Genomic DNA, 27,880 nt, shown 5'->3' on the forward strand with positions numbered 1-27,880 from the left:
TCTCAATCAGAAAAATGATATGGGAGGGTTTCACTGAGAACTCCTGTAAAGAAATTCCTGAAATTGCAGTGGTGAAACTAGTAAAAGGGCTCTGCTGTGAGAAGCAATATTCTCACCAAGCTGTTGATACCATCTGAGAAATTTACATCTTGAGACAGTGTCTGATGGTGGTGATAACAAGCCTGGTGTCAGCAATCTTCCAGGTCTGTCAACTGATCTCACTCCAGGTAAAGCAGGGCAGTTTACTGTCTTATTGCAAAATAAATGTGGGCCCCCGAACTCTCAGGAGCACAGCGTGAGCTATTTAATGTCTAAAAGAGAATGGAATCCTCTCGGGAATGATGAGCACAGGGTCTGTTTCGTTTCTGGTTTGAGGACCCTTTTTATGTGCTTGGGACTTTATTTAAACTGCCTCTTGTTTTTCAAATACCAGAATCATTCTTTCTTTTTTTAAAAAATACTAATGTTTTGGAAAATTGAGAGAGAGAAAATAAAAGTCAGGATCTAGCAGCTATAGTCAATGTACTACATTGTTGTTAAACTACTTCAACACTCTGTCACTCATGCCCCAACCCCTTATTTGTCCCACCCCTAAATCGCCAAACCAAACACCAACTGAAATGTAAGAGACCAAGGCAACTCACCAACATTAGCAAACATGGAGGACACATCACCTTGGGTGCAGGTGTCACACAGTTGGCCCTTGGCTAGCGCCTTGGTGAATAACATTAATAAAGACTCTGTTATTAATATTAATTAGATAGCTCTTGTTGAAATGTTTCCAAAGTGATGAGCAAGTTAGAGCCAACCTAGAGAAAATATTTTAAAAGTCTCCCACTGAGCATGCTCAGAGAGAACTTCTTTTATTTTTAAAATGCTCAACCATTTTCTTCAAAAACTTGGCTTGTTCTTCCTGATTCAGTGATAACTGAATTCGTGCCAACTTTGATGTTTTTAGCGTCAGCTGTTTTAGAGCTATATGTGATCCCCCCAAAAGGTTGGAATGCGTTTTCTTCTGAGTGAAGAAGGAAGCATATGTTTTAAACTCTCATGTGCCTTTTTTGAAAAGGATGAATTAACATCCTATAATATTTTACCTTTGGGCTTAAAATAAAGAGTTGGGTTTAAAAATCAAGGAGACATTTTCAGAAATTACAGTGGAGACGCTGGTCTTCAGGAGGTAGTCTATGGATTGTGTCTGTGTGACTAAAGGCATTTGCTGATTTGCACGTCAGCAGCTATTGTTTATAAGATGGCAGCAGAGACAGGGAAGTTTGGAGACTGGAACAAAATGGACCACACACAAGCCTAATTTCAGTACTTCAAAGGACAATAGGATAATATGCAAAAACACTGGAATATCTTGAGTATTGAGTATATAGTTTTTTTTTTTTTCCTAACCAGATAAATGACAGGAAGACTAGGAAATAAAAATGAATTTACAAAGCTTTCATCCACCTGATAGTCCAATTTTCCTTTTAATTTATAGAAACAGGAAGAGAGGACTAAATAATGAGAGGTTAGAGGCTGAGGGGTACCAAGTACAATGGATGCCATTGAAGGGGAGTGTGTTAGAGTAGAGGGTTGTCAGGCATGCTGTGAGAGCCTTGCTCATGCTCTTCTCTATTATCCCATGGCAAGGCTTCCCTCGGATGTTCTTGGGATCAGTTGGTTACTGGATCGCCTTAGGACTCAACAGAGATGGGAAGGGAAGGAAATCAGGGTCACCGTGGCTAATACAATTATTAGCTGGAAAGGTACAGAGCAATCCTAGGAATGCAAGAGAGATGTGTCAAATGGCTCCCAGCAAGTCCTGTGGTTGGTACAAAACATACATGAGAAATGGCTTCTGACTGAGGGAGGGATATTACCCCAGTTGCTATGGAAACATTGGCTGATATAGGTGTGTTTAGATCAGACCTGGGTCATATTTGCAGGTGACCATGCAATGCTAAGGCTAGTAACATCAAGTCCAATTTTACTAACTCCCAACTCCCACTATATTCTGGCATGTACCCGAAACCTCTGGAAGAACAACAAAAGGAAAGAATTGGTAAAGAAATGACAAATGTCTCACTCTCTTATAATGTCAGAAGAACTACGGGCAGAAAAATTGAAACCAGAATGAAAGAAAGGTTTAAAAGGAAATTGAGTCTGTGTTTACAAAAGGATTCCAATTCTGAGTGAATTGTCCAACTCAACCAGTTGCTTTGGAGAAACATGATTAAAGTGATGACTGAGGTGTTTTGTGTCCTAGCCTCAGTTTCCTTTATTCCCCTCTGAGTTCAGGAACAGCCAATCAGAAGGGAACCTGGCCTGGAGGCTTGTCAGTGATAATAATTGAAAACATCTGTCCATGGAGCAAGTGTGGGAAGCCAGTGCAGCTCCCTGACAGAGGGAGTTCTCAGGCAGCAAAGCCATAACCACGACTGTGCTCATATTCTCCTTCACAGACTTTTCTCACTGCCAGCTGTCTTTATTCTGCTGCCAGGAAAGCAAGGGGCCTGGGGCTCTCACCAGGGCTGGGGTTAAGTGAGCTGAGGAAAGGAGGGAGAATGGCTCACTTGGAGCTCCGGGTGTAGAGACAAGGGCTATCTGACTGGGAACTAAAGAGACCCAGAACCGAGAGAAAAGAGTAGCAAACAAACCAGTGAGGTCTGAGAACGAGAGAGGGCTGACAATGTAAGAAGGGCTCAGCTTCTGTACTCAGAGGATGTGGGTTTGAATATTGGCGCAACCATGTATGTGTGACACTGGACAACCTCCCTATGCCTCAAACTTCCCAACTTTAAAGTGGAAATAATGATAGTACTGATCTCATACCTTTACCTGATAGAAGATAGCACTTGAGGTTTAGAAAAGTGGACACCTCTACTGGAGGGACACCTCTACTAATACTTTGGTCATGAATAGGGACGATCTTGCTGATGGTGTCATACTGATTTAGGTCGGTGATGTTCCACTGGTGTGCCAAGAATATTTTTTAATCTTTATTGTTTAAATTATTACATATATATTCATTTTCTCCCAATTGACCCCTTATAGTCCTCCCCCACCCCCAAGTTTCCAAACCACAAGAATTCTTTTTTTTTTTTTAAGAATTCTTAAAACATGCAATACCCAACTATATAATCAGGGGCACTGAACTCTTTTCCCTTAGATTGTCAAATAAAAAAATGACAGCCAATATGGACAATAGCCATCCAGTGAGAATGAATCAAAATTATACCTATATTTTCTGTCAGATCGGCAAAAATCATATTTTTTGTGTGTGCTGCAGAATTTTAGTAATTAATTTATGTGTGCCATGAGATGACAAAAGTTGAAAATTGCTGATTTGTATAGTGACCAAGTTATTCCTGCAAATAATGTCCATGCCTGGCTGTGGCCTTTGAAAAGCTACTGTAGCCTGGTTAGCGTGGCTCAGTTGGTTGGGCGTCATCTTATGTACCAGAAGTCACTGATTAGATTCCCCATTAGGGCACACGCCTGGGTTGAGGGCTTAATCCCTAGTAGGGGACATGCAGGAGACAGTCAACTGATGTTTCTCTCTCATCAATGTCTCTCTCTCTCTCTCTCTCTCTCTCTCTCTCTCTCTCTCTCTCTCTCTCTCCCTCCCTCCCCCTCTCCCTTCCTCTTTTCCTAAAAATCACTTTAAACATATTAAAAAATAAAATAAAAGTTGCATTACCTGCCTGTGTCACTTAGCAGCTTGTGATCTCAGTACTGACTCTTTCCTATACCCTCTTTCTGTCCCTGGAGCCATGATATAAGATGCACTGGCCTCTGTCTGATCTAGATGTCTCCACTCAGTCCTAGTGGACCAGTGCCTCACTGCCCAACCCAGAAGTTTTCCAGATCTTTCTGCTTGGTGCTGAACATATCAAGGGAAAATATGGTCAGAAGAAAGACAGTAAAACATTATTTCAGCCACCTGGAGAGAAAATTCCAGATTGTAGGTTTGAGAAAATTTAAAACAAGGAAAGTTTGAGCATGAGAAGAAAGAAAATAAAGTTACAAGTAGGAGAAGAAAGAAAATAAAGTTGCAAGTAGAAAGATTTAGATGTTTTCTCTGCCCATAGCAGGGTGAGGAGTTGGGCAAACTTCATTGAGAATATAATGAACCAATAGATGTAGAAAGGAAATACAAATTACAAAGGACAACTTTAAAAAATACCAAATTATCCAGACAATTTCATTGTTTAAAATACCTTCTGTATATAAATTAGCCACCTCTGGAAACTGCATTAACAGTTATGTCACCACAACTGTATTTATAACTAACACACAGCTATTTGATGGATGGTATCCCCTTGGAAGCTAGCAAGAATAAATCTGGCTTGCAAAGAAGCAGAACCAGGGTGGGGCTTAGGGCCTGAGAAAATCTCGCTCAACACATGGGTGGCAAGAAATAATACAAAAGGAGAAACTCGGGGAGGCCGACTTTGTATCATTAGTTAAGAACAGTTATATATTGTATATGTATCCAACATAAACACTTGGCTGAGGATGTTATTCTACTGACAGTGTTTGCCTTTCCTTATGGTCATCAGCTGGTGACTACCGCTACTTGGCTGTGAGGCGCTTCATCCATAAAGAAAAGCACCATAAGTAATAATGAGTGTGAGTTTGTGTTCATTGCAAAGCAAGAATTCAGATTCAACAAGGTTTTTTTTTTTTTAATCCAATTGAAATGAATCAAACTGTTTAACCTATTTGGGCTTCTATAAATCAGGAGTGTTGTCATATTAGTAATCCTCCCAGATAACGCATTGCAATGAGGCGCCATGAAAGAGGACAAATGTGTAAGCACAAAATAAATGGAATCCATGGACCTTCTTCTATTCAGCAGCCTTGAACATCTCCTCTCTCTCTATTATCACTATTTAATAAAATTACCACGTAAGAACTAACATTAGTAGGTCTTCTTAACCATTGAGGGATTATAGTTCTTCCTATGACTACCTCTTTGATAATCATGCACAACCACAGAAAGGCCTGATCTTTTGATGATTATTGAGGACAATAAAATATGGGGGAGGGAGTAATGTGCATCCATGGGTTGTAAAAAGACATGTTAAGAATATTGTACAATTGCTTTTTTTTTTTAATGAAGGCATTTCTGAAAGAATTGCCATATTTCTTGAAATCTGCTTCAAATAGTTATCTTTGAAAATTAATTATATTTCTAGAGTCGCTATTCATCTGCTTTGACACTTCTCTACCCTATCATTTTCCATTTTTTCCTAAACTCACTTAAGGGCAACATGGTTCAAATTCCCCCTAAGAGTTTGCCTCTCAAGTTCCCAGATTCCTCCACATCCAGGAACACCTTGGGTTACTTCTGTAGATGTATCTGATTTCCTTTTGAAATTGCTTTCCCACTGAATGACACATTCCTGGCACGGATGCCACCCTTCTCCATCCAAATCCCACGTAGACGTAATTGGCTGATTATGTGCCCCTTTCGCACTGAGACTTCAAGTTTAGGGTCCTTCCCCACAGACCAGACAGCCACCACCAGTCCGGTAAAGCAAACCTGTGTGCCATCCCTCTGCCGGAGTGGGTCTCTTGATCCATCGCCACCATTCTAGTAGGAGTGTTGTGAAAATAGAAATGCAGACTATAGACACACCCTTCCGCTTCCAAGAGAACAGGAGGCTCATGTCTGTTTCCCTAAAAATCCCTAGTGTCTGCTTTCTTGTTTCATTCTTTATTTTAATAAATAAATGTATACATTATCACAAAGATATACATACACACCCTTTATATAATTTACGAAGTATGCATAAACACTGATGTAGAGTGTACACATATATATGTAAGCTATCACTATAACCCCTTACTCTCAGGTTCCCTTCCTATACAATTGATTACAATGCTCGCCATGTGTTTCCAAGCTTGTCAACTTCCTTACAAATCATTTTAATTTGGAGGGGAAAAAAAGATTTAAATTTTTTTTAAGAGCCCAATTGTTCAACAATAGGATATGGGCATTAACATTCCTTCAGCCCAACTGTCTGAGTTCTCCACACAAGGAAGCTGAGCCGAAGGAAGGTTACACGGCTCCCCAGAGTATTCGTGGAACATCCAATGATGCTATTTTGCATTGACTGAATTCCCTTACCCAAAAATGCATCTAAAGGATACATTAGATTGTTGTATTTCCAAATTATTTTCTCTAGTTTTTCACTGTAATTTTTCCCAAAGAAAGTGAAAAGAGAAGGCAGGAGAAAGGAGAAAGGGAAGATGGGATAACATGGACCAGGACTCGTTATCTTTGCTGATGAACTTGGCTCTCTCTCCTGGACTTCAAAGAAAATAGCTAAGAAGAGTATTCATGGAGAGCTTTGTTTTGACTGTACATTAAAAAAAACATTGGGGAGTACCTTATTCCAGTTCAGTTCACCTCCATTTTCTGCTGAAGCAAAAAGACATGGACAAATAAAAATTAACCTACCAGCCACCTAAAAAGCAAATGCTATTTGTTGCCACAAAAGAATACAGGATGCACAAACTCTCTACTTAAAATGAAAATGAGTAAACCTTAAGGTAACACACCACCTCAATGCAAAGATTTTGCAATCTAATTGAGAGATAAAGCATATGTGCATGAAATAACTTAGAGATAAAAATAAAACACGTCAACAACAATGCAATACAATCTGAATGTTTAAATGCCAAGAAAGCAAATAACAAAGTGATCAAAATATAATTTTTTTAGTTGAGATAGGCTTAAATATGCTTTTGGATATGGCACTTGACATAGACTGCAGAGCAATTCAAGTGTGTGTGGCCATAAGGACAGATGAGCAGGCCAATTGACCTCTGGACCCTGAATGTATGCAATCTGCTCACATTATCATTTTTAATTAATAGATTTTGTTTTTCAGAACAGATTTAGGTTTATAGAAAACTGGGCAGAAATGATAGAATTTTATATGTTATCTCTTCCAACACCACACACACACACACACACACACATACACAAATACATTTCCCCTATTATTAACATCATGCATTAGTGTGGTACATTTGATGAAGCAATATCAATATATAATTATTAACTAAAGTCCGTAGTTTATATTAAAGTTCACTCTTAATGTTGTAATTACATAGATTTGTACAAATGTATAATGACACGTATTCACCATCATAATATCATACAGGATAGTTTCACTGCCCTAACAATCCTCTGTGCTCTCCTAGTCATCCCTCCCTCTCCCCTAACTGCTGGTAACCACTGATCTTTTACTTAGCTCCAAAATTTTTCTTTTTCCAAAATGTCAGATACTTGGGATCATACAGTACCTACACTTTTCATACTGAGCTCTTTTACTTAGCAATATGCATCTTGGGGTCCTTCTGTCTTTACATGACCTGATAGCACATTTCTTTAACCACTGTATGAATGTTCCACCATTGATTTATCCACTCACCCATTAAAAGACATTCAGGGTCTTTTTAAAATTTGAAAACAGAGTTTTTAAACTTAATTTTTAACATATTTTAACCAATGCATTGCTTAGGCAGGTGATGTGGTTCTCAGGATACATATTCATTTCTCCTTGAGGATTCTTTGTCTAGGGGAGGCTATCATTTCTGTCCTTACGCTTAAGTCATAGGTCACTTCACCTTCTTCCTTTCATTCTTTGGTGACATGAGAACCATGTGTTTTAGAATACACAACCAAAAGATGATAATTATACAGTTAACTTCTGGATTTTTACTAGTAAATGAATATAGTTATTAGCAAGCGTTGAGGGTCTTGTCTTTCCCTTTCTTCTAGAACTACAATGATGTTATCTTTATAGTGAATGAGAACATAAAACTAAATTTGAAGTTATGGGGGGGAGGAAGAAATTTCCCTCAACTTCCAAGGTTCTTTGGGCCGATCTAATAATCCAATAGACATGGGATGGATTCACAAGAGAAAACAACGAGCCTGGCTGGTGTGGCTCAGTGGTTGAGCATCGACCTATGAACCAGAAGATCATGGTTCAATTTCCAGTCAGGAAACAGGCTGGGGTTTGAGCTCAATCCCCAATGGGGGTCAGGGAGTGCATGCAGGAGACAGCCAATCAATGATCCTCTCTCATCATTGATATTTCTCTCTGAAATCAATAAAAATATTTTTTGAGAAAATAACCAAATTGAATACATAGATATGCATGGAAACCCTGCATACATGAGAGAGTTGGAGACCTCAGATGCACAAGAGATTCAGAGACAGGAAGAGAACATGGGTATATAAGACATTCTGAGCTAGAGATCAGGTAAGGCACCTTGGGACTTACAAGCTCATTGCAGGGAGGGCACATATCCAATAATTAGTTGTTTGCCCAGCCATATTGGTAGGTCAAAGTGGTTATTTCTATTATAGGCAAGGTCCATTATTCAAGTTCTTTTAATGGATAGGTGGTGTTTCTCTTGAGCCCTTTGCAAAAGTTGCCTTCACCTCAAAACAATTCTCATACAACAGAGTAACATCTTAAGGTGACCTGTTTGAACCTCCACAAAATTATGCCTTCTTCTCTCTTATTTAGTTGCAGTTTTAATTATGCCTCCAAAAAAAAAACAATTTTTAAGCTGTTGTTGATTCTCTAAATAGAACCAAATATCACCTGGCACACCTGTGTCTTTCTTTCTGACACCAAATAACAGGGATAAGCAAAGTGCTATAATAATAATAATAATAATAATAATAATAATAATAGTTGTAATAAAGGGGTTGCCCTCCCATTTGAAGAGAATTAAGAATGAAAGCCATTTACTTGGCTCCATGATTATTTATACACATTGATTTTAAGACAGCACACAGGAGGCTTTGCCAAGAAAATTTTAAAGTTCAAGAAGAAAAAATAATCACAATATCTTTCAGTCATTTGCTGCTTATATTTGTTTCCTTAAAATGCACAGCTAAATGCTCTCTACATACAGCTATCGCTTGGTAGACAGGCTGTATCTTATTACTGGGTTATTTTCCAGTACATTTGGCGTAGTTAAGGTAAAGTGTATTAACTTTCTCTCAAAATAAAGATGAAAACAGAGTTGTAGCGGCTGTGAATACTTCAGCCATTGTCAGGAAGTTAAGAACTGACAGGAGCTCGGAATAATCAACTCTGCCTGGTGCATATACCGTAGTTTCCCCCTGGGATATCTGGTCTAATCCTACAATGTAACTGACTGGCATGAATGTAGAATTACTTTCAATAAAGATTTTATTTCAAGCTTGGATGATTTCCCCCAAAACATCTTGTCACTGAGGCAAAGTATATCATAGAATATCTGATTACCTCCCCCCCTCCCCACCTACAAGTCAGCTTTGAGGGGGAAATATACACATTTCAACTCAAGTACTCCACTCAAGTCAATTCACTGTAAAAGATCACATCTTAACATATCTAGACTGATTAAAGATTTGCTATGTTAAAGAAATCAGAGAGCTGTCAAAGAAAGCTTACCCTAAGTCTGCAAATGTAAAAAATACATAACACGTTCGCTCATCTACAATTTGCACTCTCCCCGTAGTAGCCCTCAACCCCAGAGCAGCCAAGACAGATGACTCCACAGGCTAACACACGGCTTCTAGAATATTTGTCTTTTTGCAAGTAAGGAACATTTAAAGGTCACATCTTCCAATAAGGAGGAGATTGTTTCCAGGCTATAGGAGAAATATGAATATCCTGGTCGTGATCACACTAAAATGATCTTCAGGTCTCTATTTATCTTTCTCTGTCTGTCTCCTGTTCTCTTTCCTCATAATTCCAAATTAAGTGTTCAAGAGAGAGGAGCAGTACAGTAGCAGTACATTACTCTGTCTTAAATTCACTGAAATGTTTCATTTCGTGCTTGCTTACATTATTTCAGCCTTGGTGTCACTTTGTTTAATTTATGCTTGGTTCATATAATCTTAAAAATACCTTCTACTACCTACAGAGTTTCACCCCTTGCTAAAAGCGCACAAATCACATGGGTTAGTGTTTAATGGAATAGGAATAGCTATTTTAATATTTAATAATCATGGCACATTACATTTAAACAATGTTTTAAATTCAAATTCCCTCTTATCTCTATTACTATAGTTTAAGACTAACCTATAATATTATGATAAGACTCAGGTGCAAGAATGGAAACTTAGCATGGATAAAACTCAGGAGGCACAGAAAGGTCTAGATTGGAGTTTCGGCTTTTTTACTAATTGGCTGTGTGACCTTAGGACAGGTCATTTTACCCAGAAGTCTGTAAAGCCAGCTGCACACCAGATTTGCCTGTGAAGCTGTTTAGAAACTCGCCTGGGCCTCCACCCTGGACCACTAAATCAGAACCTCTGTGTGAGCCCTTCGGATTGTTAAAGGCTCTAGCCAGAATGGAAAAGCAGAGTCCTAATCTCCCCCATTCTGTGTTTATAAAATAACAACTGACAGAAGTAAACGTAATCGTGTATTATAAAAATCAGTGTTTCTATCATTTGCAAAGGGTTTTGGACACATTTTTTATGTAACTTTCAAAACAACCAATGAGGTCAGTTCATTATTCATTTCACTCTCTGGACAAGGAGTCTGAAGCTCAGAGAACCTCAGAGGAAAAGAACTTATGATTCTAAGATTCCAGATTGCAGGTTTTCCCTAGAGCACTGGTTCTGATAAAATGACATGACACAGTTTTTTTGGACCCCGTGCTTCACTATAGGTCAGTTGTCAGATTGAGTCCTGTGGCTGAGTCCCCGCCATTGATATGGTTTTGAATGCACCGCCACAGATGGCATTGACTAGTACATGCAGTGAGGACTAAGACTCTGCTCTAGAATAACCATAATGTGGTCAAGAATACAAAGTGCTACACATGAAGCATGATGGTTCTATCTACGGTCTGTTGATGATAAAGCACGAATTTGGAATAGAATGGAATGACCCATAAACACAGAGCTGTACACAGGACTAGGTTTCAGGTCTCCTATTCACAAGCCAGTTCTACTAGAGCATTTCTGATTCCCCAGAGCTCATGGTTACCATGGCAGGTTGGTTATAACATGGCACCAGTTATCTGTAACCTCCAACACGAGGAGGGATGGAGCAGGATGAGGAAGAAAAAGAATTCAAACTATGATGTGGGGTCAACACCAGTTGGCCAGCCCACAGGATCTCCGGAGCATCTATGTCCCATCAGAGTTGTCTCTAAATGGATCAAAAGGACTCCATCGGTCTGCCCCCACAGTAATTAGTCATTGGCCATGACTAATTACTGTTTCTGAGAGTGTTGGGGTGAGGCTCCCTTCAGCTGAGGCAAACCTTGCAGGGCTGACTGCTGAGCTAACAGCTGACTGACACTGCAGTTGGGTGTTCTTCCTTGAAGAAACATCTGTGCAGAACATGTGTCCACTACATTACACCATTTGTGCCACTCTAATCCATTCTTCATGTATGCTTGAGGAACCTCTGCCTCACTTCCCATGGAAGCCTTTGAAGAGGAAGCTTTAATAGGACAGATTCAAGCCCTGCAGCTGAATCTTGGCCTGAGCCCAGTGCTGACACTCATCATCTCCCTTCTCTGCTGTCCATTTTAGGGAATCTCAGTAATCGCCTCTGCTGGTCATGGTAGCTGACCCAATACAGTAACTCCCAACTCCACCCCTGAGGCATCCATGCTCCTAATCTCTGTGTCTTCTCAGACAAGGATTTCTGCCCTATCCATTAAACAGAGAAATTGGGTAACAGAGGACTTGGAAGCTTCATGTGGATCTGGATACCTCACATATTATTTTCTATCCGCACTATGTAACAGCAACTCTCCCTCCTCCACCTGATCAAGGTTAATGACCTCTGACTAGATGGTCACTCTTTTCCTTGCTTGCTAATCCCTGGATCCAAGAAGCTCTAAGTACCCAGGAAGCAGTGTAGTTGATAAAACAATGACTAGATGAATTACTCTAATACAGTGATACGAGCTGAATAGCATCCTTCTTGGCTGCCTATTTATTTTGCTCCTGGGGGATGCCATGTTCTATTAACCATCTTCATTGCTCCCTGTGAGTCAAGTCCTCTTGGCTGTTCCTCTGTCCCTGCTGCCTATTATTATAATTGCATCTACCTGACAGCATCTCTAATGCTGTCTGTAAGCCTGGTTCTGTAATGGGCTTTTCTACAGCCAACCCTGATTTACAGGGCAGAGGCCCTGTAATTTCCAACACCGTCTTTGTGGAATATAAATAGTGCTTAGCAATAGCTCTTCAATCTCACTGACCTTGTAGTTACTATCCACAACCTCCTGCCATTATTTTTAAATGCCTAATATATTACATGCTTCTTGTCTCCCTTCTGTGGCTATACCATCCCAATTCAGCACCAATAAGAATTTTAACGTTTGGACTGCTACCCTGTGCCAAGACCTGACTGTATTTGCCTGTCACGGCTGACAGACCCCTCATTTCCAACCAGTCAGCAAGTGACCAGCTCTACATCCCCATTTGTGCTGGCTTTCATGAGCCAATTCTGAAACCAATAATCACAGGTTAAGTTCTGAAGCAGAGTTTGGCATGCAGGGTACTTATTAGGGATCAACCCTTATGGAAGGGAGGGGGTGAGAGCAGGATTGGTAGAGGAAGAAGTTGAACTTTGATGTAGATCCAACTTACCCTCAGCCAACCACATGGGGAGCTCTGGAGTACACGGAGCTCATTGTCCCACAGTCAGTGGCCTTGGACACGGTGGCTCACTGCAATTGAGGCAAACCTTGAAGAAGACAGCTGGAGTCCATCTGCTAACCTCACTCCCACAGATAGGCAGGAAGTCATTTCTTGAAAGAGTTTGAGTGATCCATCTCTGTGTGAAAAACAGCCACCATTGATACCAAATTATTTTTTTTTAATTTATTTTTTTATTTTTTACATATTTTCTTGTTGTTTTTTTTTATTGCCCCCCTCCCTCCCTCCCACACATCCCCTCCCTCCCCATAGTTTTATGTCCATTGGTTGTACTTATATGCATTTATACAAGTCCTTCGGTTGATCTATTATCTCCCCCTGATATCCCTACCCTCCCCACTGTAATTTGACAGTCTGCCTGTTGCTTTACTTTCTCTATATCTGTCTCTTGGTTCATCAGTTTATAAAGATCTTTATCATCCACCGATGTGTGAGGTCATGTGGTGTTTCTCTTTCATTGATTGGCTTATTTCACTCAGCATGATGCTCTCCAATTCCATCCAGGTTGCTGCAAATGATGAGAATTCCTTCTTCTTTATGGCAGCATAGTATTCCATTGTGTAGATGTACCATAGTTTTTGGATCCAATCATCTGCTGACGGGCACCTAGGCTGTTTCCAAATTCTGGCTAAATTATTAAATATAAGATTGGCCCCTTAGCAGCCTAGAGACTAGGAGAGACCCTTTTATAGAACCCAAGATAGAGCTTCATAATGGCCCCTAGAAATGATACATTTAATCCTGCTCATAGAACTTTTTACAAAAGGTGAATAGAGATGTGTGTGCTGGACAATGGAATCATGAGTTAGACCAACATCCATATGTATAAGGACATATGCAGAAAATGGCACACTTTATTTCTCCACCTCAATAGAGATTATAAACTTATATGTATAATAGCAAAATACATAGTTTCTATCTTTGAAGCAAGCATTGCATACAGTTTTTTTATCCTCACCTGAGGACATGCAGAGAGAGGGAGGTGGGGTGAAGAGGAGAGGAACATTAATGTGAGAGAATAACATCAATCATTGCCTTCCATATATGCCCTGACTAGGGTTCAAACCTGCAAGCCAGATATGTGCCCTTACCTGAAATCAAACTGGCAAACTTTCAATGTACAGACTGACACTCAACCAACAGCCATTCTGGCTGGGCGAATTTCAAAGTGTCTGGATTTCTGCAGGTACATTGAGCATTTTACCTAAAATAGAATTTGATGGTTATATTTTAGATAACCAAGAAAAATGGTATCATTTTCTTTAACTTCAACCATCTATAGTATAAAGCAGATAAAAATTGCATCCTATTCTAAACTCCTCTTACTAGTTTTGTTCTAATTGAGTACATGTTGGAAACTCATTGTCAGATAGTACACGGGAAAGGCACCCTGCATGGTTATAGGCCCCTAACAAACTCTCAGGAAACATCAGCTATCTTTACCTCTGCCTTCCTGTTCATATTATCTCAGAGCAGGTCTGAAACTCAGGTGTGCAAGAAACACAATTATTGCACCATAATAAAAACTAATTTCTCTGCGAAGGCCCACTCACCTAAATGAGTTCGGTCTAATCAATTCAGGGTGTCTTGTGGACATTTTCCTGGCCTGTTTTTAGTTCTGAAGACCTCCATGCAGTCTAAGATTTTGGTAGGACAGCAAGAGCATCAATTTCCAGTATTTCAATAAATATTTATTGAGCACCTAGTACTATGAGCCAAACACTAATCTTCATGTAGGGATACTGCACTAAACAAAAATAAATAAAGTCCTGGTGCTTAAGATGTTTACTTTCTACTGAAGAAAGTTAATAAAGCAGATGAGTAGGGTAGAAAGTATCTGGCTCGTATCACCTGTTCAAGCTGGTCTTCATTCCCTCTGGTTTTCTGTCATCATCCCAACTTCCAATCCCAGGTCTGAGTTTCAGTTCTGTTCAGGAAGAACTCTGTAAAGCTATCTTAACACCACCTTTGCCTCAATAAGCCATATGGTAATTCTTATTTAACTACCTAACTAGAGGCACTGTGCACAAAATTTGTACACGGATGTGGGGGTGTCCCTAGCCCATCCTGCACCCTCTCCAATCTGGGACCCCTCCAGGGATGTCCGTCTCCCCATTTAGTCCAAATCCTGGGCCTAAATGGGCAGTCAGACATCCCTCTCACAATCCAGGACTGCGGGCTCCCAACTGCTCACCTGCTTGTCTGCCTGATTGCCCCTAACTGCTTCTGCTTGCCAGTTTAATCATCCCCTAACCATTTCCCTGACAGCCAGTTCGAAGCCTAACTGCTCCCCTGCTAGCCCAGTTGTCCCTAACTGCCCTCTACTGCTGGCCTGGTTACCCCTAACTGCTCTCCCCTTCCAGCCTGGTTACCCCCAACTACCCTCCAAGTCACTGTAAGAAGTATCAGAAAGTAAAATTAAGCATGGACAATTGAATGACAATACCCAAATTGCTACTGATTCTCTTTTACCTGTTTGGGAATCTTTTAAACAAAAAGACAATTTTCAAGTAGCTGCTGAAGATTTGATGTAGATGCCCTTAGTAGGATGAGAAATAGCTGTTTTCTTCACCTATGTAAAAAAGGAAAATAAAAGAGAGGTTGATGGATTCTGACTTTGCATATTGATAGTGTTCCTTTTAGATTTATCTAACACCATCAGGCAAATATTTAAGTTCTATATTTTCTACTAACCTATAATAATAAAAGCATAATTTGCTAATTAGACTGGATGACCTTCCAGATGTAGCCTGGGCTGCTAGTGCTGAGCCCCCTTGCATGAATTTTGTGCATCGGCCTCTAGTATCTTATAATTAGGTGCCTTATTCTATTTGGCCTAATTAATGCTAATCCATGCACAACCCCCAATATTCTGAATCAAATGGCACCTACCAGTTTTTTAACTGCCCTATTGAACAAATTTTGGGTAGAGAATAATGACAGTTTTATAGTTTTTTCTTTCCAAAAAATATTCCCAATATATCATATATTTTCTAACCTCTCTCCCCTAAATGGAGGGAGTGCTCTCCCTGTTGATATTATCAGTAATACTGGTAGATCAGCAGAGCTCAGGGAATAAAATCCAAAACTCTTTTTCCTGCTGACATGGTCAAATGTGGATGGCTAAAACTATGTCAAAGCTTGGAAGAAAATGCGTAAGGAAACCCATCGCTGAAATTTTCAGTCTATCTCACCAATAATGCAGTTCCAGTCACAATGAGAAATAAATGCTTTCAGAAGTTTAAAACCTTGTGTGAATCTGGAGAAAGAGATAATACATATTAATTGAGTTTTTCTTCCACCTGAACACCCTTCTCATCTTTGTAAATACATACTTGGATGTGAATTAGGTAATTAAAATATGTTACCTAAGATTGCTTGCTGCCTCTCTGACTTGCTTCCCCTCCAAGTCTTTCTCAGGCCTCCAGCCTCACAATTAGAGAGCTGTTAAACATTTAAAGTACAAAGGTTTTTTTAATTAAATTTTATTTTTTTATTGTTTAAAGTATTTCAAATAGCAGTATATATGTCTCCTTTTCTCCCCATTGACCTCCCCCAGCCTCCCCCACTCCCCAGCACATGCCCTTACCCCTTAGTTATTTGGTCATTTACTATGTGGCTTCGATCAAGTTATTCAATCTTTCTTTAGGCTTATTTTGTTCATCTGAAAATTTTCTTGCACGCCTGAAAAAGAAAAACAAAATGGTAGGAAGAATATCCTTAATATATATCAAAGTTACAGTGATTTAAACAGCGAGGTACTAGTTTAGAATACACACATAATTATCAACAGAATATGATGTATCTGGTGTGTGTGTCTGTAAGTGTAGAAAACTGCATGAGGATGTGGCATGGTTCATCTCTAAACAAATGTTATGGGGATATTAGCTAGCTTTTGAGGAAAATTAATTTAGATTACCATCACATTTCACACAATAAGATATATTTAAGATGAATTAGAAGATGTGAAAATGAAATCATTAAAGCAAAACTAGGAGAAAGCATTGATATTTACCTGATCTCTCTAAAAGGATGAATTCTATAATAACAAAACCAAAATAGAATTTCTCAAAGAAATAGTGCTAGATATGACCACATAAACATTTAAATAAATAAAATTAAGAAAAAAAAAATCCTTGAGAAAATGTAAGTACAACAAAAAGAATGAAATGTCATGCTGCTTAATACATAAAAATTCAAAAAACTACATGTGTAAGATATTCATTGTAGTCTTGTCTGTAATAGCAAAGAATTAGAAGCAACAAAAAAGTCCACCAGCAAGACAATGGTTAAATAAATTAAGGTATTTCTATACTACAAAATGTAACAACTTTTTTTAAAGGATGAGGTATTTTTATATATACAGACTTGGAAAAATGCCCACAATATATACTTAAAGGGGAAGTAACATTTAATGTACTTTTTATCTCAGTTTTTAGAAGGAAAAAATATGTAAGAAGATAGGTAGATGAATAGATAGATAGGGAAACATCCAGAAGGCACACCCATCTGTTAATTACAGTTAACGTGAAGGAGTTTTAATGGGAAATGAGAGGAGTTTACTTTTTTATTCTACATACTCCTGATAGGTACATTTTTTTCAAAGATTATATATTAGTTTTATCATCTAATCTAATAAAAGAGTAATATGCAAATTGACCAAAACTCCAACACACAAGATGGCCACCCAATGTGGTCAAAGATGGCTGCCCCCATGTGGCCACAAGATGGCCACCACAAATAGCCTACAGGGGAGAACAGTTGGGAGGGACCAAGCCTGCAGGGGAAGCCAGTTGGGGGGCAATCAGGAATGCAGGGAAGGGCAGTTAGGGATGACCATGCCAACAGGGGAGGGCAGTTAAGGGTGATCAGGCTGGCAGGGGAGCAGTTAGGCATCAGTCAGGCTGGCAGGGGAGTAGTTAGGGGATTATCAGGCTGGTAGGCAGAAGTGGTTAAGGGCAATCAGGAAGGCAGGCAGGTGAGCAGTTGGGAGTTAGCAGTCCTGGATTGTGAGAGGGATCCCAGACGGGAAAGGGTGCAGGCTGGGCTGAGGGATACACATAACGCCCCCCTCCCCCCATGCACAAATGTATTAAGGAAATATGCTAATTAACTGGGATGCCATAAGGGGTCACCTGGACAGGAGGAGATTGAGCATGCAATGTTGGAGGCTGGGTGGCAGGGGCCTCTGTGCCCGCATTGGGAGAGGGCCTGGTCAGCAGCAACTGGAAGCTGCTTTAAGGGCCACAGATAGAGGCAGGACCAGACTGGCAGTGACCACGGCTGCTGCAGTGCCTGAGGAGTGAAGCAGGGCCTGACTGGTGACTAGAGAGTAAGTGGCACCACATCGTTTTGAATCGTGCGCTGGGCTCCTAGTCTATAATAATCTATAATAATAAAAGCGTAGTGTGCTATTTAGACCTGATGTCCTTCCAGACGAAGCCGGGGCTGTGAGGGAAGCCTGGGTCCCAGGTGCCAGAGGGAAGCTGGTGCCGGTAGCTGGGGGAAGGAAGGCCTATTCTTACATGAATTTTGTGCATTGGGCCTCTAGCACAAAATAGCTAAATGGTTACACAAACAATCTGATACACACTCAATAGGAAAGGGGCAGAAGGTATGAACAACTATTCACAGAGGATAAAAATCTATATGCACGTTCTTTTTTTTCCTTTCTTTTCTTTCTTTTTTTTTTTTAATATATTTTATTGATTTTGTACAGAGAGGAAGGGAGAGAGATAGAGAGTTAGAAACATCGATGAGAGAGAGTCATCGATCAGCTGCCTCTTGCACACCCTCTACTGGGGATCTGCCCGCAACCAAGGTACATGCCCTTGACCGGAATCGAACCCGGGACCCTTCAGTCCCCAAGCTGACGCTCTATCCATTGAGCCAAACCGGTCCCGGCTTCCTTTTTTTTCTTTTCTTCCATTTCCTAACTTCAAAATAATCCTAAATCCAAAGAATGACAGACCATTTTTTTTTTCCCTAAAAATTTAACAATTATTTTTAAAAGAATAATACCAAATGATAATAATGATAACAGGATCACATGGTCCTTGCAGTGCAATGTGTTAACATATCTCATGCTGTCATATTTTAAGAATAGAAGAGACATAACTTAATAACCTAGCATGAGTTCTCCATGAGGACCCAGGCCAACAGCATCATCACCTGGGACATGTGAGGAATGCAGATCCTCAAGTACCTCCCTGACTTGCTGAATCAGAATTCTGGGGACAGAGCCCAGCAGCTGTGTTTCAACATGGCTTCCAGGTTGTACTCCTGAGCAGTGAGATCTGGGCACCATTGATCCAGTTGTTACATTTCTACTAGTATTTTATCCTAACCACAGGGTTTTTCAACAGCAGCGCTACTGACATTTGGGGCTGGCTAGTCCTTTGCTGTGGGAGACTGTCCTATGCATCCTAGAATGCGAGCAGCATCCATTGCTTCTTCCCACTCGATGACAGCAGCAACCCCCCACCCAGGCATGACAATGGCAAATGTCTGCAGCAATTGCCAAATTGCCCCTGGTTGGGAAACACTGTCTAGGAAAATGCTCCAAAATGTGGAGGAAGAGAAAATGGAAAGAATTTTTTTTTAATATATCAATTTCACTTAAATTAAGAAGTCATAAGGTGCAACCCATTAGGTCCCGTATAAGATAATGAGTAAATAATAAATATTACATATACAAGATAAAAGTGAAAAAATGCTTGATACAGAATTATATAGAAAGGATTTTTTTTCAAATACTTTTGTAAGTAAAGACTTTATTTATATATTTATAACACCTAAATCCTGGCAATGTCATTCTTCTGGACAAAACCCAAGAATGGATTCACATTGTCTTTAGAATTAAATCCCAAATCCATACCAAGGCCCATAAGTTCCCCCACAGCCTCTCCTACCTCTCTCCCTCTACCCCTCCTCTCCCTCTCTCTAAAATCAATTTAAAAATCCTCTTGAATTGAATATAATAAAAAAAAGAAATTAAAGTTGACTTTTAAATCTGTCTTTCAAAATTGTGAAGTAGTTGAAGCATCGTGATTGGCACATAATAGATATTCAGCAAATAATAGTAATTCTTAGTGTTTCTTTATGATATTATCTACTATTTAAGGGATTTGGCTGTAATAACCCACTTTATCAGAGGTTGTTGTCACATTATAGAATATATATTCCAACTGGAAATAATTCATTTTGAAATCCATAGGCTATTCATTCTTATTACTTTATCATTCCTTCTATCTTATTAGATATTTTGAATATGGCTTTAAAAGACACTTTAGAAGCTCCCTATAATGTCTAATCAATAAAAATATGAAACAAGTGAATAATTGAAAATGTTCAATCTTCTACATTGAAATATGTGCAAAGAGAGAGGGTACTTAATAAATATAAAGAATAAGGCCATGTCAGCTATGAATATGCAATTGCCATATAAAGCTTCTTTTCCATAATGTGCTTTGAGAGAATTATATATACTTGGCTTTAAAGCAAAAATGTACAAATATAACAATAATTCCTGTTTCAGAGGATAGTTGTTAACTTGTTTAGAAAATTAATAATAATAAGACATATAGATCTAAATGGAAAGATTTTACAATTAATTTAAACCATTTTATTTAAAAATTAGCATATACCAAGGGCTGAATTACCAATGAATGACCACTTTGAAACACGTGTTCAATGTGAAATCATTGGTGAATGCACTCTTCTGCTTTGACAATATTTGAACATTTTTCTGACATAGAGCCATAACTTTAAGGGAGAAAGTGGAATTCCTGCTAATATATATATTAAAAGCATAATATTCTAATTAGCCCAGAAGTCCTTCCGGATGACCTTGGGACTCTAGTATATTTTACCTAAAAATAGACAAATATGTAAATTGACCGTACCTTCACTATGCTTATAGCCAATCAGTTACTATGCAAATTAACCCAAAAGATAGTGGTTAATTTGCCTAAGTGCCTAGGGCCTGGGTCCCAGGAACAGCCTGGCACCCAGGTCACTGTGAGGTAAGGCCTGGGCAGGAGGAGACCTCCTGCCATCAATCAGGGAGCTGGGGGTTGCTTTTGCCTGGTGCACGAGCAGACCCCTGAGATCAATCACCTGAGCAGGAAGATGCAGATCTGCTTTCAACCTGGGCAGGAGCAGACCCCCAGCCATTGATCACAGGGAGCTGGGGGTTTGCTCCTGCCCAAGAGGCTTTTGGTCTGGGCAGGCCTGGGCAGGGGCAGAGCCGGTGATCAGAGGGAGTTGGAGGGACCCTGCCCAGGCCTAAAGCTTGAGCCAGAAGCTTTAGGCCTGGGCAGGGCCCAGCCCTCGATTGGTCAGGGGTCTTCAAACTACGGCCCGCGGGCCACATGCAGCCTGCAGAGGAGTCTGATCCTGCCCGCCAGGTTTTTTGGGCAGTGAGCGCAGCCGAGGTGTTACAGTAGGAATTAGTAGTTCATATAGTCCAGCCCTCCAGCTCTCTGAGGGACTGTGATCTGGCCCCCACTTTAAAAAGTTTGAGGACCCCTGGGTAAACTATAGAGGAAATACCTTTTCTGACTGCACGTTGGCTAAGCTTCTGTATGACACTGGTAATATTCTTAGTAACTTGGGTATAAGAATTCAAAAAGATGATCTAGGGCTTTTCCACCAACACTTCTGGAGAAAAAAAATGAAGATCTGCTACTGGAGGGCTAAGAAATGTCATATCTTAGAAATGCCCTAGCCAATTTGACTCAGTGGATAGTGCCTCAGCCTGCAGACAGCAGGGTCTGGGTTTGATTCTGATCAAGGGCATGTATCCAGGTTGCAGGCTCCTCCCTAACTGGGGCCCAGATCAGGACTCATGTAGGAGGCAAACAATCAAAGTGTTCCTCTCACATTGTTTCTCTCTGTCTTTCCCTTTCTCTTCCACATTCTCTAAAAGTCATTGAAAACTATCCTCAGGTGAGGATAAAAAAGAAATAAAGAAATGCATATCCTATGAAAGACACATCTTGAAAATGCCTAAAGAAAGTTGTCATTTTTTCTTGGTGAAGGAACTGGAGTTCATGTTAATGAAAACACCTTGGTGGCTGTGGTGACTGGCAGTGGCTGCAACAGCGGGGTGATGGGGCTGGAGCCTTCCCCTGATCAGCCTGGTTGCCTCCCACAAAGGGAGGCCAGACTGCAGCTTAGGCTCGCTCCCCATTGGGTGTGGGCCTAAGCTGTCAGTAGGATATCCCCTGAGGGCTCCCAGTATGTGAGAGCGTGCATGTTGGGCTGAGGGATCCCCCAGCCCCAGTGCATGAATTTCATGCACCAGGCCCCTATTGTATATATAGATATAGATATAGATATAGATATAGATATAGATATAGATATAGATATAGATATAGATATAGATATAGATATAGATATAGATATAGATACACACACACACACACTTACATACTAGGGGCCCGGTGCACAAGCTATATGTACACAAGCTATACCGCTGTATATAGATATAGATATATTGTAGATATAGATATAGATATAGATACAGATACAGATACAGATACAGATACAGATACAGATACAGATATAGATATAGATACAGATACAGATATAGATATAGATATAGATATAGATCTCCAGTGTACACAGTGGTATAGCTTGTGTACATTGAAGATAAGCAAGCATATTGTTAGTGTGAATTCCCCCCAAAGTAGCTATAGCACATAAGAAAAATAAGTTGAGCACATTGAAAAATTATTTTCTTTTTAACAGCCTTTTTCACTTAAATGGTCAAAGTCACAATCAGCATTTCACATACAGTGGCTAGTGACCTGATGGTAGGAGTACAGTTATCACCACACTTTCCCCATTCAAGTTAAAGAACCTCCAAGTTACGTGTGTTGGACAATCCCAGCATTGCAGAGAAAGGGCAGGGAGCACTTTAATACACTTCCAATAACTTAAAAGTTGTCTTGTAGGCAATTATGTGGCTTCCAACTTCCTTTGCAAGTCGTTAATGGTAAAAGCAAAGCACAAACTTAAAAGAAAGTTTGCATCCATATATCTGTTTAGAGTGGGACTATTATTAAATATTTAATTCTTCTTAATTCAGCATTGATTCTGAGTTTTCTAGTAAAGCTCTCTTTCAGTTTGAGTCATTTGGCTGTAATTTTAAGCAACCAAGAAATTTCTATGAGTTAGCAATTCAGCTCACTCTTGGAAAAACATAAGGCTGCGAGGATTTTTTTGTCTGGGGTCCAACATCTGTAGCACTGGATTATAGATTGTTTCTAAAATAATCTTAAATTGATGGATCATTGCTCCTTCCATTTGGACTCTGCAAAAAGTAGCTCTGGCATTTCCTCTCCTTTTTATGCTATAAACTGTATATCATCCTTTTAAGCTCTTGCCAGAAAAATGAATTCTTACCCACTTCAAGATTTTATAAACTTGAATTTTACTTAGCGGTATAAGAAGTCTTTTACAATGAATATATATCAAGTGCTATTTCATGAACAAATTCATAAAATCATAATTATTTTTGTCAGGCTATTTTAAACTAAACAGTATTAATAAATAGCCCTTTTTAAGAGTTGCACTTTGGGGTCTTTTTCCTATTAGTCTAGTGTTCACAGGCACTAAACTTTGAGCTATTCATGTTGTTTAGAATCAGGTATCTTTGCTCTAAGGATATCTTAGGAGTTAATGAGTGGTAAGTAAACAAACATGTAGAAGAATTTCCAAATATTGATCTAAAGTCCAACTGTTTTTGCACCTTTTTACCCATCCATCAATTCACTGTATTTCACTGTATGTTCATCTCTCAGGCCTGTCTTTGCCCTCACTTTTCTCCCTCAAATGTGTTCTTTTGCGTCTTGGATTTTTTTTTTTTTTTTTATGATTTTTTTGTTCACAGTAGGGGAGTGTCTTTTAGTTCTTTGCTAAAATCAGGTTAAATTGCAGCTCAGAATTTAGAACACTGTCATGGAGTCTAAGGCCTACTGAAATCTAAGCCCTGCCAGAGGGCTGGAACTCTCCAGAGAGCGCCCGCCAGAATCTGACCTCTTTGAGTTAGCTACTCCATAGTTCTGAAGCCAGGGTGCCATAGGAGGGGGTAAAATCCATAGTCTTTTCAGACTTATTTAATAGGCCCTTAGCAAAGCAACTAGAGCAACATTTTTATTTTATTTATTTATTTTTTTTTGTATGTCTCCTCCTTGTCGCTCGGGAGAATCTACAACATTCAAACAAGTTAGGGAACACAGGAGTCACACAAAGGTAAACAAAGATAGGTTCTGCAGGACTTGTCGGAGCCTTGATTATGCAGTATGAATTTTTAAGAAAAAGGAAAAATGGCACACAGCTTCCTTCAAACTTATTTTACTCTGGAGTGCTATTTTTATGAAATCTATCACAGAACTGGTGTTTTGCAGAACTCACTTTCGTGAAAGCTGTCCTGGAGGTATTGCCAAACCCCTAGTATTTGGTTTCTAAATCAGACTCGCGCCCCCCCCCCCCCCCAATAATACAACCCAACTTTATTTTAAGCAACTAGAAATACAACTTACTCTATTTGACTGTTTTCCATCTTAGATACTAAATTGAATTTATTTTTGTCATGCAGTGCTTTTATTTCTTTCAATAGCCTCTGTTTCTTCTCTATATATGTTTTACCAATAGAAATCTTTAGAAATAATGGTGCTTGCAGTGCTAAGCTGATCCCCACAATGAGAATAGAATTATTATATCCATTGATGTGAGAAAAAAAATACACCCAAAACTAAGGTTTAAATAATTTTGTAGGATAGAATTCCACCTACTTTTGAAACAGTGGTTGACTTCCTATGTGGTCCTAAATCAACCACTTCACTACTTAAGAGTCTATTGAGGTAGAAGTAGTTAAGTTCACAGTTGGATAATGAAGTTTATAATAATAGCATTAATACATTTTCTTAAACATCCCCCATGTCTATTTCCATTGTCTATTAGAAAGGGAATATAATCTAATCTAAACATTAATTTGAGAATATATGCAGTATATTGCCTACTACATGAATCATATAGTTCAATAGTTGTTAACTTCCTCCCCAAATTAGTCTTCACAATTAGCATCTTTCTAACCTAAAGATTGATTAATTTCTCATTATACCAACTACTAGGTAGTTGATATTTATATATTATACACCCACAAGCAAGCACACATTTCGTAACAGTGAATGAGCAAGATAGCTTATATTTTACATAATACACATCCATAATTTCTTACTTTTCCTTAAATTCATTTGATTTTTCTAAGTTATTACAAGTAACTTGATTTTCCCAACTTAGGAAACAATTCCAACCTAAGAAAGTTTGACCTTTCTACAAAAAGCAATGTTGGTACAGCAACTTTTACCTAACTAATTGATTGATTAGTTATGTTATCTCTTTCCGTATTTACCTTTAACAATTTGTGTGTGTGTGTGTGTGTGTATGTTGTCTTGTGTGTGTGTGTGTGTGTGTGTGTGTGTGTGTGTGTGTGGTAGAGTCACTGAAGGAATTGGTATCATAAAATGATATTACTTTATAACCAAAAGAAAAAACCTGTTTTTCTTCACAGTGAATCTTACTAATAACTGTATAATAAAGAGGTCTAGGAGAGGCTTAAGCTAGTTCTTAAATCAAGGTGAATATGTGTGTTATAGGGAAGCAAAGGACTACTCTATTAATATTTGCCCCTACTTCAAGGTATGAGGATATTAAAATCATTCTACTGTACTGACTTTTGGTAAATGCAGTAGCAATGTGGCATATTTTCTTTTTGTAATTTATCTTTATAGTTGAAAGTATTACAGATGTCCCTTTCTTCTCCCCTCCCCTCCCCCCCGCCTCGTTGGTATCCTCCTCCCCATTCCAGTCCCATCCCCAGGCCTTCACCACACTATTGTCTGTGTCTATAGGTTATGCATATACGCATATAAAGTAATGGTTAATCTCTTCCCTCTTCCCTTTCCTCTGAGACAACAAGGATAGACCTGGAGAGTATTATGCTAAGTGAAATAAGCAAGTCAGAAAAAGACAAATATGACATGATCTCACTCATATGTAGCATAGTTTCTTATACTCCAAAGGAAACTTTAAACTTGAAGTCCCCTATAATTCACTATACAATAAAAATATGGCAATCTCTTCCAGATAGGTAGCCATGGCCAACAGTTCTCTCAAGTACAAATGCTCTCCATTTAAAAAAAGGAGGCAAGATGTTTTGAATATTCAGTCCAAATTTAAGGGTCATTTTGCCCACAGTAAATCTGTTGTGACCAACCTGTCCATCACAATACTATAGTGAAGAATTAAACTTCAGACCCTCTTATGGAATTATCTGATAATCATGTGGAGGTTGGCAAAGTGAAAGATCAGCCCATTTATTAAGCATAGGCTTCTTTAGCACCACACCAAGGCGATGAAGTTTCCACGTGCACTGGAACCAGGCTATCTGGATTTGAACCTCAGGTCTCTGTGACATCAGACACTTCACCACTCTTGGCCTCATTTGTAAAATGGGCTTAATAATACAAGCTACCTCATGAGATTGTTGTGAGAATTAAATGAGATAATAAAATTGCTTAGAGTAATACTTGGTTATTACTGATATTGACCAGATCAAGGACATTTTGTTCACCATGATCTTGTGCAGTGGGGAGTCACAAATGGATAGCTTTGGTCCTTTTCAATCTTTCTCAGGAGAGAGAAGGCATTGCCTTTAGGTCCCAGAAGTGGTACCTTAGAGATGTAGCTTTGTGAAAGGATGGAAATTGAGAAGGCTTCCTGCCTCCTCTGATTGGGACCTATGTAGGCCCACTGACTCTAAACCCTTCAAAGGCTGAATCCTACTAAATATCCAGAGTAGTTTTTGTTGTCTAATTTTTCACATGTTTATTTCACAAACATTCATAGAGTACCCACATTGGCTAGGTACCAAGGGGATAAAAAGTTGTACATGGCAATGAATTCTTTCTCCAAAAGTCATCAGTTCTGTTTCCATACAGTAAAGCATAAAGAATAAAAGATAAAATAGTTGTGGTTGGCTGAAACCGGTTTGGCTCAGTGGATAGAGCGTAGGCCTGTGGACTCAAGGGTCCCAGGTTCGATTCCGGTCAAGGCATGCATACATTGGTTGTGGACACATCCCCAGTATGGGTCATGCAGGAGGCAGCTGGTAGATGTCTCTCTCTCATGGATGTTTCTAACTCTCTATCCCTCTCCCTTCCTCTCTGTAAAAAATCAATAAAATATATTTTTTTAAAAATAGTTGTGGTTGACATCATTTTTCTGCAAACTGAAAAAATGTTGCTTATGTTGCATTCCCTGTTTTGCCAAAGCCAGTCAGCACCCTTACTTTCCTTCTTTAAACTGAAATTTAATTTAAAAAAAAAAAAAGAATTCAAAAACACTAAACTTTATCATTCAAAAGTAGCTACAATTTTACTTCAAACTCCAATGGAATTTTTTTCTCTCTTCCCTTCTCTCTCTCTTCACAGGATAGTGGCCAAAGCCTCCAAGAATCTCATGTCCACCCAGAGCTTAGGGATTGTGTTTGGACCCACCCTTCTGCGAGCTGAGCATGAGACGGGGAACATGGCGGTACACATGGTCTACCAGAACCAGATAGCGGAGCTCATGCTGAGCGAGTACAAGAAGATCTTCAGCTCGGAGGAAGACTGACAGACAAGACAAGTTACTGAATATGTTCACATCTGTCTCGATGCCTAATATTGTTACATTTCTGTAAACATATTTCTGAAATATTTTTTTTTCCTTTCAAGCAACAGATGCCTCATTTTGTGAAAACTTAATGATGATTTTGTGTTTAAGTTCCAAACATTTAAATAAAATAGTTGACAATATTTGCCTATATGTGTTCTGCATTAACCCCGTCAGTGCTCTTATAGAGAGTATAACACATATCAAAATAAATCATTTTAATGCTGCTCCCAGGCATTGGGTGTGTGGTTCTGGGTGTGTAGATGAGTGAGTGAGTGAGTAAGTGAGGTTGAGAGTATCTACATGGCACAGGTGACCCTTCTCCTTACCTGGCTGCTTCATGCACGCTCCCACACTCCTACTTATATATGAGAAGAACCAGAAGATGAGGGGAGGCAGAAATTAATAATTTTTAAATAGAACAAAGGAGGTCAGGTTCTTAATGAAAATAGA

At 39.3% G+C, this 27,880-nt stretch overlaps 1 protein-coding gene across 2 annotated transcripts in view; it reads left to right on the plus strand.

The window, feature by feature from the left end:
- Nucleotides 1–27,570, plus strand: part of ARHGAP15 (Rho GTPase activating protein 15) — a 609,260-nt gene extending 581,690 nt beyond the window's left edge. For both annotated transcript variants that reach the window (XM_084891908.1, XM_084891909.1), the window contains one exon: nucleotides 27,205–27,570. In XM_084891908.1, the coding sequence (XP_084748034.1) occupies nucleotides 27,205–27,388 (184 nt within the window). In that variant the 3' untranslated portion in view covers nucleotides 27,389–27,570. The remainder of the gene's footprint in view (nucleotides 1–27,204) is intronic.
- The last annotated feature ends 310 nt before the right edge of the window (nucleotides 27,571–27,880 follow it).

This window comes from Pipistrellus hanaki (genome assembly GCF_964339955.1).
Source record: "Pipistrellus hanaki genome assembly, chromosome: 8".
Classification (NCBI taxonomy): domain Eukaryota; kingdom Metazoa; phylum Chordata; class Mammalia; order Chiroptera; family Vespertilionidae; genus Pipistrellus; species Pipistrellus hanaki.